General features: G+C 51.6%; 4 protein-coding genes across 4 annotated transcripts; 2 read left to right on the plus strand and 2 right to left on the minus strand.

Moving 5' to 3' along the window:
• Positions 1–8979: 8979 nt before the first annotated feature.
• On the plus strand, positions 8980–10965 carry BROUX77_006899 (uncharacterized protein; the record flags this gene model as incomplete). Its single annotated transcript, XM_073751935.1, has 1 exon — positions 8980–10965. The coding sequence occupies one exon, from the start codon at positions 8980–8982 to the stop codon at positions 10963–10965; it is 1986 nt and encodes a 661-aa protein (XP_073603046.1).
• Positions 10966–12266: 1301 nt separating this feature from the next.
• On the plus strand, positions 12267–12817 carry BROUX77_006900 (uncharacterized protein; the record flags this gene model as incomplete). The annotated part of the gene is made up of 3 exons (XM_073751936.1): positions 12267–12506; positions 12625–12737; positions 12796–12817. The coding sequence occupies 3 exons, from the start codon at positions 12267–12269 to the stop codon at positions 12815–12817; spliced, it is 375 nt and encodes a 124-aa protein (XP_073603047.1).
• Positions 12818–13708: 891 nt separating this feature from the next.
• On the minus strand, positions 13709–14180 carry BROUX77_006901 (uncharacterized protein; the record flags this gene model as incomplete). The annotated part of the gene is made up of 3 exons (XM_073751937.1): positions 13709–13849; positions 13997–14052; positions 14153–14180. 3 exons carry the CDS (start codon positions 14178–14180, stop codon positions 13709–13711), a joined length of 225 nt encoding a protein of 74 aa, XP_073603048.1.
• Positions 14181–14865: 685 nt separating this feature from the next.
• On the minus strand, positions 14866–18753 carry BROUX77_006902 (uncharacterized protein; the record flags this gene model as incomplete). Its single annotated transcript, XM_073751938.1, has 5 exons — positions 14866–14933; positions 15091–16582; positions 16633–16830; positions 17347–18277; positions 18335–18753. The coding sequence occupies 5 exons, from the start codon at positions 18751–18753 to the stop codon at positions 14866–14868; spliced, it is 3108 nt and encodes a 1035-aa protein (XP_073603049.1).
• Between the last annotated feature and the right edge of the window lie 2058 nt (positions 18754–20811).

Below are 20811 nucleotides of genomic sequence, written 5' to 3' on the forward strand. Positions count from 1 at the left end.
TTTATACATGGGCGGGGACAAGGACAGGGAAAAGCAAGGCTCTTGCACTCGAAATCCCGGCCGGTCATAAACCTTACAGAGGAGGAGCCTGCCCCCAGCCCGGGGATCCTGGGCCGGAGAAAGTGCAACAAAGAGTTGTTTAGGCAGATGATCTGCCTTATTCTCTGTCCGCTTGCCTGTAAGTTGTCTCTGTCGGAAGGGAACTTGGAATATGCCTGAGGAGAGAGGGCGATATACTCTCTGTTTGTGTCGGACGAGTAGCTTCCTCTTGTCTCTGGTATTGCTGGCAAGCTTTTGTGCCATCTTGCTTAGTGGACGATCACTTCATGTCCCCCGCGTGATCACCGGCGTTTGTATAGGTGATTTTCCCTTTATTATTTTTTTCTTTCTTTCTTCGTATTGAAAGTGACACCAAGCAACAGCACAAGTTGAAACAAAACAACTGACTCCGCCCCACCCTCTTTCTGCGTGAGCATCCCTCCTCGATGATTGTGAGATTGGCCAGCCTGAGTCTTTTTCGTTGGCACTCGGCAGTCAACAGCGGGAAGAACTGGTTCGGAACAAGATTTCAGGCGAAAAAAGAGGGGAGAGGGTCGAGACTTGAATGAGCATGACCTTTGGCATCACAAGGCACGCTGTGATTGCATATACTTATATGGCAAAACAGAAGAGGTCGTTTTTGTGATGTCGTCTCAACATGCACAAACGACGCGCATGCGCATTGCATAGCATATGTGAAGTGCGTTTGTGTAAGTCGCTCCTCCTAGTCACTGCAACGGGATAGACGGGCCAATGTCCTTGCACAAGAAAATTGGGTAAGCCACACAAGCCAGGGACCACGCGCAAGACAAGCCATAGAGACAGGAGTAGGCAATAAAGTCTCAAGGGATGAATGGAATGCCACAGACTTTTTCTGGCAGCCTACGGCAGAGGGCGCCGCCACCAAGAACAGACAATACAAAGGACGTGCAGGACGCCACACAACGCGGCCGGCGCATGCTTTGTGCTTAGTGCAGTGACATGGTGAACGTCGTTTGAATGCTGTGTGTCATAACCACTTTATACTTGTTATAAACGTATGGGTCTTTGCCTTGTGTCTGGTAATCAATGTTGTGAGTTATAGGAGCTATTCTGGTGAGACGGTGACTTCACATTGGAACGTCACGGATGTGGACTTGTACTTTGACAAATAGTGTACATGTGCCTGGTTTTTCTTGTACTTGGTGGCACATGTGCGTTTCACAATAAGGGCCACAAAAAGGCTGTCACTATCACATCACAGAGACGATGGTGATCGGTACTACAGCGCTATGTCACAGAGGCACAGCATTCACAACACAACATCCCTTGACCAAGTGCTGGCTTATACGACTGAAATTATATGATGAGCCTGCTTACATACACTTGGTACTAGGAAGACTACGAGTCCAACCACCCCACCAAGCAAAGTTACTATGTCCACGTATGCATACTTGTGGAAGCTCCATATCTCTCTTCTTGTATCCCTGTAACTATGCATCTTGTCAAGAACCAGGCAAAGGAAAAAGAAGCAGAAGAAGGAAAAGGAACCAGCCATACAGCGACATCCGGGGCTCCATGGAAGACGGTGAAGACAGAATTCGTGAAGAAAATTCTGTGGCAGGATAGTCCGGCCATGCAAGATCATGACAGGAAAAAGCAACGCTCAGCTATTGCTTAAAAAGCCTCAGTGACGATGTCAGTGCATCCAGCAAAAGAAACAAGCAGACAATGCAAGCTTACTAGCAACAGGAGTTTGTCCTGTACCAACATATCCAAGTATCAGCATGCATGCAGCATATGCACGATGCAAATTGGACTGCATAGCTTTCTATTCCCCCCCTTCCCCTTTTCCCTTTTATTTCCTCTGGTCCCGCATCCACACGCGCTCCGCTTTCCCGGCTCCGTGCCCGCGCAGGATCACGCGGAACAAGGTTGGTGAGAGCCGTGGCCCAGCAGCGCGAGCCACCAAGTGGGCAGTCAATCCACAACGAACCAGCGGCGGGGCGAGGAAGAGAACAGGTTTTGGGTGGCTTACTTGACCTGGGTTGTGCCAAACGTGCGTGCATTCGTTTTGTTTGGCACAACCCCTGTTCTCTCCTCTCGGCCACTCACTCTTTCTCCCCAGGCCATGTATAAAAAAGAAGCCCCGCTTTCAACGTAACAATGCTCCTGGCCCGGCAACATGAGCCTTGGAAACTCGCTGGGAGAGGGGCTGATCACAAGCCCTGCTAGGCGATTCTTCACAACCTGGTTGGCTGTATAACCCAGAGCGCAATTTGCCTTCATGATGTAGGCACACATAGAAACATATGAGAGTGTGCATACTGAATAATTGGCCCGTCATGGGCCTTGGATGACAAGAAAGGGTCTTCCCAGACTGTTACTTGTAGCACAGTAAAAAGGCGCACGCAGGGAACACCCCTCCTCTCCGTGTGCTTACATAAGGCGCAGACACAGAAGGCAGCAGAAAAGGGAAAGACCACTTCGACCTCGATCGAGTACGTCCCCACCTTCCGCGGGTTTCAGGAAATGCAGTTTATTGATTTGCTTTCTTTTTTTTGCGTCATGCCTTGACCCAAGATGGCAAGTGTTCTAGAGTTTTCCAGGTGGCCGGAGGAAGCAGAAGATGGCCGGCGTGGCTCCGTTGGTCTGTCTTGCGCTTCGGAGCAAGCATGTGCATACTGCCCTCCTCCCCCTCCCCTCTTGATGCTCCCAAGGGAATTAATTAAAGAGCATACATATTTACCAAAGAAGCAGCAAGCCACACTACCTAAAGAGGGCATGCCACCGCCGCCACCTTCATGAAGCCCCTGTAGCTTGTTCTTTTCCTCAAGGCAGTTGAAATCTCTGTTTACTTGTGCCTACAAATGCACTCGTGCGTGCTTTACTTGCACAACTAGCTACAGCGTATGCCTTTCCCCCTTAAAAAGGCATTCTCAGCACGTCCACTTTAGAGCGCTCTCTCTGCCGATCATCTGCCGTTTAGGGCTAGCTAGCTGCACTGTACCTGTGTCAGTACAAGCACACAGCAAGCCCGACTTCTCTCTTTCTGTCCATCTTCCCGCTACTAGTGGCTGATCCAGGCACAAAGCACACAGCAAAAGAGAAAGAGATGTGCATGTCTTCATTTTTGACAACGGTCTTCTTCTTGTTTCGAGAAGGAGATCCTTAAAGGGTCAATCATAGAGCCCTCTGCACGGCTGCGTCGTTGGAGAACTTGAGAGGGTTTCCCGCTAGGGAAGAATTTCCCAACGCGTGAAGAACTAAGTATGTACATACTAACTAGTTGATGATGTTCCTGGAGTTGATGATTTGTTGGTAATACGAGACAACCCGCACATGCAAGCTTGTACATATAAGTCAAGTAGACGAGACGTGCACCACCACCACACACCTGGGCCTGGCCTAAGCTTTGCCGTTTACAGTTTCACGGGAGCTTGTTTGCAAACTTTGCAAGGCACGGTCCAGACTCTCATCTAGACGCCACAAGAACAGGAGCAGCATGCCTCCCTCAGCTTCAAAGCTTTATCCTCTATCTTGACATGGTGCCAAGAACAGGTGCAACAACACAAGACACCAAATCAAGACCACAAAGCAGCCCACCAAAGAGGAACCACGAGCGCACGGAGCTTGAAGGAAGTCCCTCTTCAAGAAGTTGTCTCTCGCTGGCTGCCCACAGACAATGATAAGCCACAAACTTTACTTTGTATTGCCTGTAAGAGTAGGCTCTCTTTTTTTTTCGCCTTTTCCCCCTTTTATTTGGGCCGGGTCCCCTTCCCCGGCACTCTCTCTTCGTGGTCAAGTTCCCCTTATTCAGCAAGCGCGGCTTTTTTTAACCTTTGTCTCTCTCATTACTGGCCAGAGGAAAAGAGAGAGACAAGAACACCGTGAGAAAGACGCACAGGCAGTGTCAAAGCGCCGGAAGGCTGATGTATCAAAGAAACCCTCGGGATTCAGTGAAGAAAAAATAAATACGTGTGGCGCGCAAATGCCTCATTAGCCAAATAACAGCATCGTAGCCCAGTATATTAGGTGAAGTGGTAATAAGAATCCCAGTGGACTGGAAGACGGGTAGATAGCAAAACGAGTCTTGGGGACACTCAGTGTTACTGTCTCCTTTTTTGGGCTATTCTTTGCCACTATGTCAATGTTGTTTACGAGGCACGGACATCACGACAAGATGAAGAGAGCAGCTTTGCATATATGCACATACTGGCGGACCATGGAGGAAGCTATCAAGAAGCCGAGCTGAGTCAAGATGAGTAGTCCGACATGTTGCAGCATAGAGTTGGACTCGGATTAACTGCGAGCCAAAGCAGGTTAGGTGACTTTGGCAGGATATTGGCAAATCTCCGCTTGCTTGTTTTTTTTATTCTTTTATGTATCATTTTCAGATCTTTTGGCGAACATCTGTGCGGCGTAAGGTAATTCAAGCTGTACTAAGTCATGGATACACAGCAACGACGGGATTTTATGTATATTTTATACGCCTCTTCTTGAGCTCGGAGAAATAAATGAAAACATTGGGAAGAGACCAAAAAAGGGACTTGGATTTGGATGGTGTGTATGTGCACAATATCAAACAGCGGGCGGCATAAAGAATCGAGATCTTTAGACAACAAGCGTATTAATCTGGGACGGTCTGTGGGTACAATATGGCCAGACAGCCAGAGATAGAGAAAATAGCTGAGTCTGAGGGTCAAACAACAAACAACACATCTAACGAGACAACTTAAATTCAACCACGCAAAATATGATTGGAGGGGGGCTTTGGAAGTGCATGAGCTGTTTAGCTGTTGCCTTGTTGTTGTATATTTCTTGGGGTCAGTAGCCGATGTAGTGATCAGGAAAAAAAAAAGAAAGGAAGACCTTCCCCGCCAAAGACAACAGCAGGTTTGACGTGAAGAAAAGAAAAAAGGAAAGGCCCAGGGACAAGGAAGACACATCGAGACAGGGAGCTCTGGAAACAGGGTCTGGGACAATGCCAGGGCTTATCAATATAGGGTTATGAAAACCCTATCAGATTGTATTCACGACTTACACAATGGCAATGAGGTTGACTTGGATAGTTGCGCTGTTCACTAAAACAAAGCCAGTTTGTTCCTGAATCATGCCCTTTTAGTGACAAAAAAGCGAAGAGACGAGACAAAACGTCAACCAAGTAGGCTAAGCATGGTCTAAGGCTTATTGGTATTAGTTTGGGAGGATGAGGAATTCCCTACAGCAAGTTCAAGCCCGCTTCAGAGGTAAGCAACTTGCTGGTTCGCCAATGATGAATCAAGACAAATTGTTGGAGGCTAGTTATTCCTTTCTGTAGCACCCTAACACTGGCTAAGGGCTTTAGTGTGACGGCTTCTCGCTTTTAAGCTTCCCGTTGTCAAAAGTGAGGTGGAGTGGTGAAATATGTCTTGCTTTGTGGCTAGTGGACTAGCCTACACAAGCTAGCGAAGGATGGACAGCACGAAGAGAATGGGAGTACAAGTAGCATACAGAATAGCAAGACAAGGAATGGCGCTGGGAGTAGCGGAGGGCGGAAACGAAGGAGGGTGTGTCGTTGAGAGACGGGAAATTCACGGAATTTCTTTTTTGGCGTAGGCTGAATCAAAAAAAAAATGACGGGCCGGTTTTAGAGAGTAAAGAAATGCCAATGAAAAAGGGAAACAAGTGACGACGACATGATGACACGAAGACCGAGCGGGAGAGGCTAGGAAGAAGGCAGGAAAATAAGAACAAGAAGCAGAAGTGCTGGAGAGTTAGAGAAGCCGAGGAAAAGAAGCACGCAAACCCGGATCTCCCATTCCAGCAACTAAGGACATAGAAACAGGCATAAATGCTTGCAGCATATCCATACAGATACAGTAATGTAACGCCCCCCCTCGCCCCCGATCAGCAGGTGAACCAGAAAGCCGGCTCTACATGAAGAAACAAAGTGTCACTGTCTCTGGTTCCTGGGGTTCTGCAGCCGCGCTTGTGGGTGCAATAATTGGACGTGAGTGAAGAATTGTAGTTTCCAAGTCCGCCCCAGCATAAAAGCCGAAAGACCGGCAGCTAAGACACAAAAGCAGACTGTGATAAAAGCAGCCGAAGCTAAACTTGGGCTCCAGAGCTGTCAAGGGAGAAGAGACGACTTACTACTCGTTAGCGCCAGTGTGCGAGCAGCTATACACACGCTGGCTGTGGGTATGAGCACCCCTACATGCGTGACGGTTAGAGGAAAAGAAAAGCACGCTACTGTATACCGTAAGAGTTTTCGGTTCGTCATGTCTACGAAACAGCCTCCAAACCACATCCCGCGACACTCTCACGCGCTCTCAAACACGACATTTCGGAAAGTCGACAATGCAAAACGAAACCTTCAATTTAAAGATTGTTTCGTGTAGACAGGTCAGGTACTTTAAACACAGGACAGGTGCTTGCATGCTTGTGTATCAACCCCACACAGAGCTTGAGGCCAGGCAAGGTCCTCTGTCATGATCTGTACCGGGTTGCGTTTGATGGAGGGTAGGTCGTCATGCCCTCCCATGGCAGCCCGAGTATAATACTAGCCGTGCTATTGGATATGGGTGTTGATATTCTTCAGGTGTTATCAGTGTTACATGCTAAACAGCTGGTATGTACGGGTATTGGTGCGGGTACGGGCCCGGGTATAAAGTACATACAGGTGGGGTGTGGGAGGGGAGGGGAAATATAGGCATAGGATGAAGAGGAGCAGGAAGAAGAGAGGGAGTAGGAAGGGAGCTGGAGACTACGACACAACGCAGCAGGGAAAAGCCAACAAGCAGAGAGATGTGAGTCTGACTGTTTGCACAGCTGGAAGCCCGATCTCTAACCGATCTGACGCTCTCCCTTCCACAGGAGCCAGCCCAGTTCACTTGTAGGCGGACCAAGGCGTTGCTGGCTGAGGACAAGGTGGTGCTCGCAGTGGGTTTGTATGGCGGGATTGTGGCATCAGAACGGGAATAGCAACACGAGGGCGGAAGAGAAGAAGCAAAAAAAGACGAGCCTGGATCGTTGATAACACGAGGACGAAGCACGGAAGGGAGAGCTACGGGAAAACAGAGGCGTGGCAACGGCAGTACGGAGGTACTTTGGGCCTGTGTCGAGACGCAACCCTTTTCTCCTCCTATCCGGCAGCACGTTAACCCTTGTCCACAACCCTCAAGCAGAAAGTGACAGGCGAGAAGTTGGTTGATGGGGGAGCAGGCGATTAATTCAGAAATTAAGCTAGACCATCAAAGGGCACCCCCGTGGCGGACTAAGCAGACTCCCTTTGGCAGGGATCACCAGCGCAGGGCGTGCATTGTTGAACGAGTTGGCCACGCCCCTTTGGTACTGGGCCCCTGGGAGGCGGAGGTGGTGGTAGTGATGGTGGTGGGTGGGGGAATGGATATCTGGAGGCAGAGGAACAGAGAGATATGTATGTATGTACATACATAACTAAGCATACAAGTGTGAAAGCGTGAAAGTGTGAATGGCAGATGGGCCTGAGAGTGTCTGGCTGTTGGGCTGCGTATTCCCTTGGTGCAGCAAAGACAGGTGAGCTTCATTGGAGCTTCCCAGAGAGGCAATGCACCGCAAGACGGGGAAGGACAGGGAGACTGGAAGAGCGGGAGGGTGACCTGTCTGTATAGTTGGTATAGTTAGTTGCACGTATATCTGCATCCGTGGGCGGTGGCCCTTGGTTGGTCTGGTTGCTCCCGCCGCGACAAGTTCCGTGTGGGAGTGACTTGGATATGTTTGCATGTTTTCTTTTGCGCGCAGCAGCCTGGATGGTTGGGCAGGTGAGTTTCTGGTGTTGTTGTTGTTGCTTTTTTTTTTTTTTTTTGTTTTTTTCCCGTGCTTGATCGTTCGATGGCCGCCGAGCAGAGCAGACGAATTGGCGAGATCCCTACAATAGACACAGGCGCAGGCCTGTGGCCGAGACAGCCAGAGCGAGCAAAAGGGCAGCGTGGAAGGTCTGCACCTGGCGGACATGCATTTCCAACCGCCACATGTTTCTTGGAGATGGAGATGGAGATGGCGGCCGGAGATGTGCCTGGGCTTGGAGGGAGAGACGGGAGCTCGCCCAGCGCACAGAGTTTTGCAGAGGTTCTTGTGCAGAGCTAAGCAAAGCAAAGCAAAGCAAAGCAAAGCTTGCGGGCGGGGCTTTCTTTGGCTTGGACTCGGGCTTCTTCTTCCTGTGGCTCTGGGCCCTGTCTCTGGTGGTGTTGTCGATAGAGAGCTTGTCCTTGCCGGTGGGTTCTCGAGGGCTTGTCCTGGAGCCCTGGAGCCCCGGTCCTTCTTGTCGTTGTTCCCTGTTTTAATCCCTGCCGAGGTGTTTTCCATCCTTCTCTTCTCTTTGCTGTGCATCTGTTTTCTCTCGTCTTTTTTTCTTTTTTTTTATTCGACTTTTCCTTTAAATTCACTCGTCTTTTTTATCCATGATTTAATCGCTTGTTCCTTTTCAATCCTTTTCTCTGGCCTGTCTCCCTCTCCTTCAAAAAATCCCTTGATATATTACCGCCAACCAACCCTCTCCTGCTGCTGTTCTGCCTGTTCTCGTTGCTCTCTCTCTTCTCCGACTCCATCTTCACACACTGCAAAAACCCAGACTCTCTGCAAACCTTTGATTAGTTCTTTGCACCTCTCCTCTTCCAAGCTCTCTCTTCTCGCTCCGCAACTCGCCAACCAAGCGCCACTACATCCACCGCCTCTCGCCTGCTTCTGTCGCGCACGCTGACTCTGACTCTGACTCTGGCGCTCTGGTGCGGCCCGTATCACGTCTGACTGCTTCTTCCTGGCCCCGACGTTGCACGTGTTGAACTTTGCCATTGGAGCATCGACCCGCGTGCTGCCCGTCTTGCCGAGCCTTGACTCACCTCCCGCTGCTTGCAGCATCACCAGTTTTATATATCCTCCGCACTCGCTTCCCCCCCGCCCCCCACCCCCCTCTCCCTCTCCTCCCCCACAGACCTCACCATGGCCGCCTCAGCACAACTGTCCATGTCCCGTCTCGAGCGGCTCTTCTCGCGCAGACGAGTCTCACCATCCCACGCGCAGACTTCGTTTCCCCCGGCCTCGGCCCGCATGGACGCCCTGCCGTCACCAACGTCCGAGGACGACGAGCCGCTGCTGTTCCCGTCTCCGTCCTTCATCAAGCCCACGGCCTCGCGCATGGTGGCACGCGACGAGGTGACGCTGCAGAAATCGCCGTCGCGCCTCACCCTGTCGACGCAGAACCTCAAAAGACCCGGCTCAGCACATGTCGTGTCACCGGCGCGCAAGGTGCCCAACTCCCGAAACTCCAACTTCAGCGCCAGCAGCAGGAGCACCATTGCCAGCACTATAAGCACCAGCCCCAGCACCGTGTGCAGCTCAGAATGCAGCAACACCGACTACTCCACGTCGTCTGTCTCCAGCCGCCGCTCCAACTGCGTCATCCCCACCCTGACCTTCCAGTTCTCTCCCAGCACCAACTACCCGTGTCCCATTGAAACCCCGCCGCTGTCGCCGGGCCTGGGCCTGGAGCCGCCGCCGTCAGCCGGCCTCTCGTTTGATCCGCCGCTATCACCTGGCCTGAACTTTGAGCCGCGTCCGTCCTTTTGCTCTGAAATGTCCATCAACAGCTACTTTGAGGGTGGCAAGCTAGAAAACTTCCCTCATCCTCCCCGTCCCATTACGCCGCCCAGCTCAGAGGCCGAAGAGTGCGTCCGGACCCCCCACGCCGCGTCGCCCACGCCCCAGCGTGCTCCTCCCACCAGACTCGTTGCCAAGGGCCCTGCGCCCGACTTCTCCGCCTTCCAGTTCCCCCCCAAAGCTGCGGCGCCGCTGCCCACTCCCAGCCAGTCCCCCATCATGCCCACCAAGCGCACCAGAGTCGCTCTCGCCCCGCTGCAGGTCACTCCGCGCAACAGAATAGCCGTCTCCAACCCGGAGATGCGCGACGTCTTCAACACCCTCAGACGGTCCAGCAGCGTCTCCGGTGCGGAGATCTACCAAAAGGCCCCCATGTCGCCCGTGCGCCCCAAGACATCTGCCAGCGCTGACGGCATCCTGCGCGAGCCCACCGTCAACGACTTTATGGATCTGGACGACGAGGACATTGCCGAGGAGGAGTCGCAGGCGCAGTCACATCAGCTGCTCAAGCGCAACTTGGCCTCTCCGAAGTCCGTCAGCAGACTTGCCCTCGACGCCAAGCCTCGCTCGCGTGCCTTTACCCACTCCAAGAACAAGGACTCTGCCGCCTCGGCCCTGCCCGAGCCGCTGTCTGCCTCTGCATCTGCAGACCCCAACCTCCTGACTCTCTCGCCGCCCATGTCAAGCCGCCCTGCGACACTGGCCGCGTTCCAGGCCGCCCGCCTGGCCACCCGCTACGACTTCAACCTGGTCTACGTGGTCAACTTGTGGCCGACGTCGGCCGATCCGCTGGCCACTCCCACCGGCTCCGTCCGCAACTCCCAGCTGTCCATTGCCGACAACGGCCAGAACCGCCTGACTGGCCGTCTGCTGGCCGCGTACGGACTGGAATGCGTGCAATCGCCCTTCCGCATCTCGTCGGTCGTGCACTCCAAGATCCTCCAGGCCGAGGATTGGATCGAGTACCGCTGCCCCGAGATCCACGACGATGAGTTCTCGCAGGGCTATGCGTGCTCCTTCTACACAGGCCAGTATGGCCGTCGTAAGTCTGAAACCGACGCCACACCCGCGTCGGCGCGCGAGTCGTCTAGCCGCCGCAACATTGACCGCGGCATCGTCTTCGCTGCCTACCGCAAGCCCACGCCTGGCAAGCCGCGCCGCTCCTACTCCAAGGCCGAGCTGGAACAGCTGCACCACGACGCCGAGGCCCTGGTTGAGATGCTCATGGACATCCACTTCACGTCGTCGCTGCAGAGCGCATCGCTCTTTGCCAAGCACTTTGAAGAGACTGGGCCCATGCCTGCCCACACGCCGCCCATGCACTCGTAAACAGGATCTGCCTACTGGACTAGTCACTCCTTCATCTTTCCATCTTCCGCTCTCTCTGTCCTCCTCACCCTCCCTGGCTGTTTCTTTTTTACGACTGTTTATTCTTTACGGCTGCTATGATTTCAATGCGGGCTGACATCACTTCAGCCAGGCTACGCCATGGAAAACGGACCATGCATGGCATCTTGTGCTTCTATCTCTGTACACTTCTCATCCCATCATCTACCACACGTTCTCTCTCTCGACACTGTCGACCAAAAAATACTTCCTTTTTCTTTGTCTTCCACCAAATTTCTCCCTCTTGGCTACACACTCCACAGCAGTCGCCTGCTCTCTCACTCTCATTGACCATTTCCTTTTTTTCCTTGTCTCCGACACACTGTCTCTCTGTATTTCCACCCTTGCGTCTTACTTTTCCTTTGTCTCTTCTGATCGGGGTTCTCAGCGATTTCTCTTCTTGGGCCGGCTTTTTTGTGATTTCCTAGTTTCTTTTGTCTCCGGGGGGGGGGGGGTTTCTTTTTCCTTTATTCGTCTCTATATCCTTTGCCCTTGTTCAAGGGCCAGTTCTTGCCGCCCTATTTCCTGGGCATTTTTTTCTCTTCCTTTCTATGCACATAGCTTTTACATTCACTTATGTTTATTCTGTGATATCCCTCTCTGAACATTCCACCTTTCTCTATATATATTTAACTAACTATGCTGTCCCCTTTATTGCCAACAATTTCTCAAGCCCGCCCGTGAAAAACTAGATGTACATTCTGATATCAACTTGTCGCCGCGACGGCTGAAAATATGAAGCTAGGCAAGAAGTAGTCAACCACCAAATCATCTGTGCGTAGTTGCCCTTAACATGTCCCGTACCGCTTTGTGCAGTTGCCTATTTTGTCCGATTCTGCCTTTGTGCCGTTTTGTCTGTGCTCCATCAGTACAGTGCCGCCCCTATGTCTGATTCGCTAGCTATGCCCTGATTAGGAAATCGCGACAGAAACATGTCTCCCGTGAAAGTAACTTCCCTCGGATTACACACTGCATTGGCGACTTGGTGAAGCAATTGCCATTCTGCCAAAGAATCAAAGACAGAATGTCCAACAGCCATCGCCGATCGAAGATATTGCCATCTTGCCAAAGAGGGGCGATGATAAATTTTCAGCACCTGATGAGAATTACCACCATGGTCATGCTAGATTCTCAGTCCCAAGATCCTCCGAGTTGTGCATACTTGGCTTTCAGCCTGCTCTATCTACCATCGCTTTGCTTTTCAACAACATAGTCTGTTCGACCTCTTCTAGCCTGTACGCAAAATGCGCCGCCCAAATCGTGCCGCTGCCTCTACCGTCGTATCCTCCAAGCGGGCCCAGAGACATGTCGCCGCATCAGGCGGCCGCGAAGCTGGCGAGACCTGCTACGGCGCCGGGCTCGATGGTACAGGGAATGAGAGCGACGAGAGCGATAGGAGTGAGAACAGTGACGGCGGAACTAGCACAGGCAGTACGGCCGACCCGAGCGTCAGAGTGACGATGCTGATGCAGCAGCTTGGCGTGGTGAGTTTCTAGTGCCATCGGAGGAGCCTTTCGTTTTCTTTTTTTTTCCGTATGGGAGGAGAAAGTGCCCTCTCCCCTTGCGAATACTATTTACTAACCAATGGCTTGCCGGCGGCAGATGCGGAATCAACTTGATAAGCGCCGGGCCATGCAGCGCAAGGCACACGGGAAGACCATCGCTGCACTGCGTGGCAGGATTATCCACGGGCTGCGCGTGGAGACTTCGAAAACGTAAGCCTGTACTTTCATTCTTCTCCCATCCATGTCTGTTCCCGTCTAATAGACATAGCGGCGATGCTACCAAGGCTTGACCAGACTTGACCAGTCTACACTCTAACAGATGGTTGGGAATTGCACGAGTCAGGGGCGCTAACATTATCTTCACGAAAAAACAAGCGTTCGGACCATAATGCACAGCCTTGAGACGGCTAGAGCCGAACATTCACGCAGCCAGGGGTTACGGCGTACGCTGGCGGGCTTGGTTGCCGACGTGCGCGCCAGGACAGAGGATGCGTTTGGTGTACTGGAGGCGAGTGTTGCTGCCCATATGTGTGATGCGCGAGAGGTGCAGGAGCGTTATCGCAGGGAGAGAGACGGAAAGAAAAAGACAACTAATAGTTAGTCGGGTTAGGCAGCATGATATTATACTGTCATGTTATTGAACTGAATGTCTTTACTTTGCCTGTCTACTCGCGAGGCATTACTGTCATGTTATACACATGTACTTGCACTATGGACGTGGGCTGTGGCGTCAACGATGGTATGTTTTCTATGTCTAAGTAGGAGTACACTATAAATACAGGGCTACACATTCTCACAACGGTCTGTGTTTCCGAGCGAGTATGTGGCTAGAATTGTGTGGAGAGTGGGCTTGGTTCTTCCGAGAGAGTATCATGGACGAAGCGGTGGTGTGGTGGTACAAAGGTTTTGGTGGTGTGGATGTCGGGCCAAGATTGGCAGGTTGGGAAGAGATTGGGAGCCAAGAAGGGTTCGACCATGGGAGCGGGCGCTGGTGGTACAACGGTCAAACAGGAAGAGGATTCCCGGGAGGAGACGCCGTGGGTATTTGGAGAATCCGCGGTGTCTCAGAGACCGGAGCTCACATATGTGATGCCCGTTTGCTTCCATGGCAACCAAGCAAGCCAAGCAAGAGGAGTCCCCAGTCCCGCAAGGCTACAGCCGTATCGGGGACCAGGAGGCGCCTAGATCTTGAAGCCGAATCCCGCCATGCACGCCTTGTACGCGGCAATAGCCGGCATGCAGTCGGCCGCCGGGTCGGCCGCCTTGCTGAACAGCATGCATTCGTCGCGCCGGGCTTTTTCGTCTTTGCATACGCAGCAGGGCTATGGGAGGGAGATGAAGTGGGCATGTTAGCGGAGTGTTGCGAAGGGGAGAGGAGATACGGAGAAGGAACATGTGGCGGTGCGACGCCAAGTTGGGGCCGCGGGCGCCGCGGCGTGGGGCGCGGCGCGGAGGTTAAGAAGACGCACCTTGGGCTTGTTCGCGGGATCGGCGCCAGCGGGAGCTGTGGCGCTAGCGGAGGGGACTGCTCAGGCGCGGAACGAGCGTTAGTTGCAGGTGCTAGGAGAGAGAAGGGCGCAATTGGCAGGCACAGAGACTGGGCTTGAGAGAACGGCGAGACATACTGGGGCAAACGGTGGTATCGGTAGGCATTGTGGCGGATGGCGAGAACGGAAGAGTGGGAGATGTCGCAGACAAGATGGGAATAAAGAAAATTAAATACAATATAAATAAAAGCGCTGTGCGGGAGTGAAGCAGGATAGGCTGATGGTCCTTTTTTGTTCCAGGGCGGAGAGAGGCTTGTTTGTTTTGTTAAGCAAGGCGACAGGCTTTTTTTCTTTCGTTACTGTCGATTCGACCGCGATCCGTTTTTGTGATGACGGAATATCGGCTAGAATCATGCTTTGTCAGCAGGTGAAAGAAAAAAAAGGTGGCCCACCCGGGTTTTTTCCACGGTCTTGACAGGGTTGAAGGATTGGTCAGCCCACATACGCGCGTCTAAAGCGACCCGTCTATCTGTGTAACATGACAGCATGACGTGGGAGTGAGTTGAGTTGATGTAGATTGACAGTATAAACAAGGCGGAAATGACATGCAACATGAGTAAGGCTACACAACGAGATCAAACCCGTAGTCGAATTCTGCTTTACTCCCGCACAGCACTTTTGTTTTTATTGTATTTAGTTCCCATTTTGTCTGCTACATCTCCCACCCTTCCGTTGTCGCCATCCGCCACTTGCAATTATGCTCGCAGCACCACTTACTCCATCCATAATGGCCAGGCAAGTGGTGAACACATGGTCGTGCGTTCTCTCGGCGGGGGGCTACACATGACGCTTTACCTGATATCCTCGCTTGCATACATGGGGTTGGTTCTGGCAAAATCGATCCAAAGAGTCCAATGTTCTAAATTTCATGATGGTGACCTTGCCCAATGGAGTGCCAATTGACACAAAAGATTTATAGACCGATGAATGAGAACTACGGAATGAAATAGGAATCCACAACACTGGGATATCCCGCCATTTGACCCAACAACCATCTGGGCTAACTGTTAACTCACTGGAGGGCTGGGTATGAGGGTGAGGAGTCCTTTGGCCTGTTGATTGGCCGATTTTAAGCGGAAGAACACCACCATCTGTTAAAAGAGACGCTCCAAGGTGATCGAACTGGAGTGTTTCGGTGTGGATGTTCTTGAGGGTTTCCAGAAGTGCGCCATTGTCAGTTCGCCAGACCCGGACCGTCGAATCAAACGAGGCCGAGGCCACAAGCGTGCCGTTGGGTGAAAATGCCACTAGCGAGACAGCTTCCTTGTGGCCCTTTAGCTCATGCATATAGGTGCCTTCTACAGTTTTCCAGAGCCGGACGGTGGAATCTAGCGACGCTGAAGCCATGATGTTGTCGTCAGGCGCAAACGCAACCGATAAGACGGCACCAGTGTGGCCCTTTAGCTCGTGCTGATAGGCCCTGTCAAAGCTTCGCCAGAGCCGGATTGTCAAATCATCCGAGGCCGAGACCACCAGATGAGCGTAAGGCGAAAAAGTCAAGAAATGGACTGCTTCACTGTGATGAATGGGCTCTTGCACAAAAGTGTCATCATCGCTTCGCCAAAGCCGAACTGTCGTATCGGATGAGGCCGAGGCGACTAACCTGCCATCAGGTGAAAAGGCCACGGAATTGACTTGTTGCGTGTGGCCCGTGAACTCCTGTACACAGTCACCATTATCGCTTCGACGGAGTCGGACCGTCGTATCAGATAAGGCCGAGGCAGCTAATCTGCCGTCAGGGGAAAAAACCACTGAATCGACACTTTCAGTGTTGCCCTTCCGCTCGTGCAGGCAGGCGCCATCATGACTTCGCCAGATCCGGATCGCCGAATCGGACGAGCCCGAGGTCACGAGACTGCCGTCAGGCCAAAACGACATTGACAGGACTGCTTTATTTTGGCCCTTCAGCTCTCGAACACAGACGCCATCGTCGCTTCGCCAGAGTCGGACTGTCTTGTCCGATGAAGCCGTGGCTACCAATCTACCGTCGGGCGAAAAAGCCACTGAATTGATGCTTTCAGTGTGGCCCTTCAGCTCGTGTAGACAGTCACCATCATCACTTCCCCAAAGACGGACTGTCGAGTCATCTGAGGCCGAAGCCAAGAGGCTGCCGTCGGGCGAAAAGGTCACAGACACAACTGCTTTAGTGTGGCCCTGAAGCTCTTGCACGCAGATACCGTTGTCGCATCGCCAGAGCCGGACCGTTGCATCGGATGAAGCCGAGGCTACCATTTTCCCGCCAGGCGAAAAGACTACCATGTTCGCACTTTGGGTGTGGCCTTCCAAAGTCTGCTCACATCGGTCCCAGTCACCATTCGCGTGCGGCTTCATGGAAATCCACCGCGGAATCTTGTCCTCAAAGACTCGTCGAACGGGGCTACTCTTTGGCGTGAACACAAGGACCGAAGAGTAGATTTGAAGAGGAGTATCGGTGATGGTGCCCAGATTGGTTCGCAGGACACGTATCGCGTCCTCTAAGAATATCTGTAGACCACGGCTTTTCCTTGGCTACAGTATGTTAGCCTGTGAGTTCTGTTTGGGTTTCTGGTAGTACTCACCTGGACAAGTGTTTGCAGAGCCCTCAACATTTCGAGACTTTCCGGGACGCTTTCCAGTAGACTCATTGCTTCTAACCAATGCAGAAGATGCTTCTCCAAGAAGGACACAACATGGCTGTTGTCATCGAGAAGCAATTGGCCTGCTTGCTTATGGCTGACCCAGTTAAGACAGGCATATCGAAGTACGGGTGGGATATACTATTATACAATTCCGCTCTAAATGTCAAGGCACTTTGTACCTGGTAGAACGAGTTGACAAATGTCCTCATGCAAGTGCTTCTCCATGACATGCAGACAGCCTTCAGCCAGGGTCCTATGGGCTTCGTGTTGATCAACCCAACATGGGTTAGTGTCCTGTCTATTAGGATCCATCAGAAAGTCGCTGAAAGACTTGTGTAACAGCCTCACTGGCAGTTGATCCACGACGGGAACATGCAAAACTGAATGTAACCGGGAAAGCAGCGAGTCGATATCACCCTTTGGAATACTCATGAATTCGCTTAGAGCGTCAACTGTGAGGGGACTGGCCAGAGTCACTATCGGGCCAACAATCGATCGGAACATTTGAACAAGGTTCCTCTGACGCTCTCCTGCTACAGTCCTGGTCAAATTGTCCACCACAGGCATGTAAGTTGCCTCTAGCTTTGATTTATGATCGGAAAGTCTGGAACTCAGAATCCAGTTCACTCGCTGATCCGGGAAACCATAACCTACATTACCAAGGACCTGACAAACAATTTCTGCGAATGTGAAACTCGGAACGCATCTTTTCACAAGAGCTTCGACGTTGTGTGCTCCAGGCCAACTAGAAGGTAGCTTGCCAAGTTGGCGATTAAGTGCGTTTTCATATTTTATGATTTGGGACAGCTTATCTTTCAAGACGGTGGCAATTTCGTGTTCGATCTCCTCTGGTGGTATCTCATGCAGAACTAGATCCTGAAATGTCCCCTCAGCATCACGAAAGCCATGTCGAACTTCTAGTTCGGGTCTGCTGCTAATGAGGCATTTCAACTTGAACCCAAGTTGGTGATCCCTCGCGGAAGAGGCGAAGAGATCGATGATGAGCCTGACATCCTCATCTCCCTCACACTCGTCAAGACCATCAATAACAAGGATTACGGCATCCGTTGCTTTGGATTCATGGAATTCCCTCGTAAGTGGTGCCAAAACAAGAATTTCGAACTGCTCTTGTGTTGTGAGTCCCGAGACGCGCAGCATCTCACTGATGCTGACACCATGATGAGTCGCTGTCCTCAAATGGTTCAAAATCCCGGGGTATCTCCAGATCAGCTGGACTGCAATGGTTGTGAAGAATTTGGAAAGATTTCCCCGGTCATAGTCTCCTCGTTTGAAACAGAAGCTGGCACCGAGCTGGCTTGACTTTTGAAATTCTTCGCAGATAGTGCGGCAAATGGTTGATTTTCCAGCACCAGCCATGCCATTGAGCCAGAAGATACTCTTAGCGGAAGAGTCCTTGGCCCATTCGCGGATGGTTTTGAGGATTTCCACTCGTGTTTCCTTGAGACAAGTCGGGTTTCTTTCATTTCGAAGGTCGAGCAGCGCGTGTCGTGCTATAGGAAATGTTCTCAGAAAGGTCCTATCGTCCAAGTGGTTGGTAGTTTCATTGGTGTCGAGATTGACTCCACTGCAGAGTCTGTTAGTTATAATACGGATAAGGATATCAATAGAGGCGGCCACTTACACATCGTCCACCTGAAGAGCGCGAGCAATATTGTCACTGAGCTTTTCAAGTTTCTCTATCTTGTGTTCCACGTATTTGCGATCGAAAGGCCACTTCAATGACTTCAAGTGCCTCTTTCCCTTCTGTGTTTGTGGCCACTTTATCTCTAGCTCATCGTAGAGACTCTGGAACTCCGATCTGGTCTTTTCAATGTTTTCGTTGAGGCTGTCTCTACTCCTGAGCCTGGTCGCATTCGGACTTTCTAATAAATCCTTGACCTGTTTTGCAGCTTCCTGAAGATTCTTCACTTCGTCATGAAGACGGCGTATGGTATCCGGGGCGTTTTTGACATCCTTGACGTATTCCATCAAAGTTGAGCTGAGGCCAGCCGCCAAAGTAAGTACTTGAATGACGCTCGCAACACCACTTAGTTTATTCATGGTGGCTAGGTAGGTGGTGAGTAGTGTATTGAGAGGGGGTTGAAAGTATGATAGAAAGGATGTGTGCAGGTGAAGGTGTCGCTTAGAGGGCCATGTGTAGCCCTTCCTCGAAAGTCCATCCATCAGCTGTTAATAAATAGGCATAGCTATGTTTGTACAAAGGAGAGCCTAAGCATCAACAGCAAACAAGACTTACATCTCTTGAGCTCGCTCGCCTCGAGCCTGAACAGCCTGCTCACCGTATCATTTGACCTTGATGTGACGATACAAGTCTATGCACAGTCTTTGTAATATGAACAACTGCCGCTTATTGGTGCAAAGTTTATGAGGCACAAGCCCGATGCCAGAGCTATGTGTTTTTGATTGGTGAACTACGGCCTCTATGGCTGCAAGAGAACGACAGTAGAGAAATTCACCAACGCACACGGCCACCCTTATTCACTTGTTGCTGCTCATGTGTGCCTTGGTTACACCGACTTGCTGCTCTCACATTGCTAATCAGGTGCCCAACTGCTTGTGTAACATGACCACGTGGAACTATCATCAACCCAAACAAGAATTTGACTACACTTGTAGCACGAGTACGTTGGTCTCAGCCTGTTTTCCTTACAACTAGTCACTGTCCTTGAGAAGCAATTTTACTCATTTTCGCCTCAGCAATTTTGCCCCCAGCGTTGCCAAAAGGCGTGCTTTGTCATCAGCCGGCAGTTCCTGGAACACTTCATGCACGCTTTTTTTTTTTCACCCCGCCCATCGAGACCCTCTGCATTGGACATCTCCTCAAAGACATCAGCAAACTGTGCCTCGTCGGTCTTGGCGTGCGCCTTGGCCTAGTCGCCAGCTGACGCACCGCCCGTGAAGAAATTCCAGGCCCAGCAGAGCGACATGGACGATGGTCCGGAAGACGGTGATGATGATGCGGATGGCGGCGGCCCGGCTGCGGTGGGTCCTCAAAGCGGCCCCGGTGGACGGAGGGCGCGGAATGTTAGCGAGGCCAAGACCCTGGTAGGGAGAAAGGTTGTTTGAGGGCTAGTCTCAATTCTTGTAAGCCTCGCGAATCTTTTGCGCGCAAGCATTTTCAGGGATCTCGAGGATGGTGTCTGGGGAGAGTTAGGTGAGGGTGCAACCTTTTATAGCTAACTGCGTTGCATTGGGACGATGGCAAGGGTGTCTATTGGCGTCCAATAATTAGGAGGGGCTCGCGACGACATGACAATTGGTTTTGGGCTTTCAGTTTCTACACTGGCAGCAAGTCCCCGGACTTTTTAGCCGGATATTTGACGGCGGCCAAGACTGACTCGGGTGGGTTGAAAAGAGATCACCCAGAATCTTCAGAGGCCGCCGTGGCTGCGATGCTTCGGACTATGCATGTGGCAATGGTCAAAGCGCGACAACTACCACTGCGCCATAAAAGACAAACGTTCCTTTGGACTTGCTTCCTTAGTGGGGCTTCTATCTTGCAGTAGTTATATACACTGGACTCTCGTGGCCACTGTGCTGCTCGTTCAACTTGGCCTCTTTGCAGCCGGCCCCTACTGCGATAGCTTGACAGCCATCGCGGCCAAAGCCCGGCTTGCACAGCAACCCTAGCCCCCAACCGAGCGATAGGGTCTAGCCTGTCCATTCTCGGTCTTCTTTCCAGCCATCGACTTATTCCGCCCCAGAAATCTCCGTAGATGCATGCAGAGACTAGCCCGCAAGCAGTAATAAATACCTGTACAGTTCTACATCTCCAACCAGTCGAGAAAAAGTCCAAGTACCAGGGCCTGGGCTATTATTGAACGGTTTCTATTATTGCTTGCAGCATTCCACCACCACGCCCTGCCACTTTCTTTTTTTCTCTCTCTTTTTTCTCCAGAGCGCCTGTGCTTCTTGTCCTTGTTCTTTTTTTTTCTTTTTTTTATCGTTTTCTCTGGCCGTGTATCTCCTTCTCCTTTTCCTTCTCTTTCTCTCTCGCTTTCTCGCTGCCATTAGACTTGTTCTGCTATTGCATCAGCTCAGCAGCCCGCCGAGCTTGGATCTTCAGCTCAGCTTCAACCAATTCCTCGTGTGCTGGAA

This window comes from Berkeleyomyces rouxiae (assembly GCF_048999995.1).
Source record: "Berkeleyomyces rouxiae strain 22BRR77 chromosome Unknown BrBRR77_ptg000009l, whole genome shotgun sequence".
Taxonomy (NCBI): Eukaryota; Fungi; Ascomycota; class Sordariomycetes; order Microascales; family Ceratocystidaceae; genus Berkeleyomyces; species Berkeleyomyces rouxiae.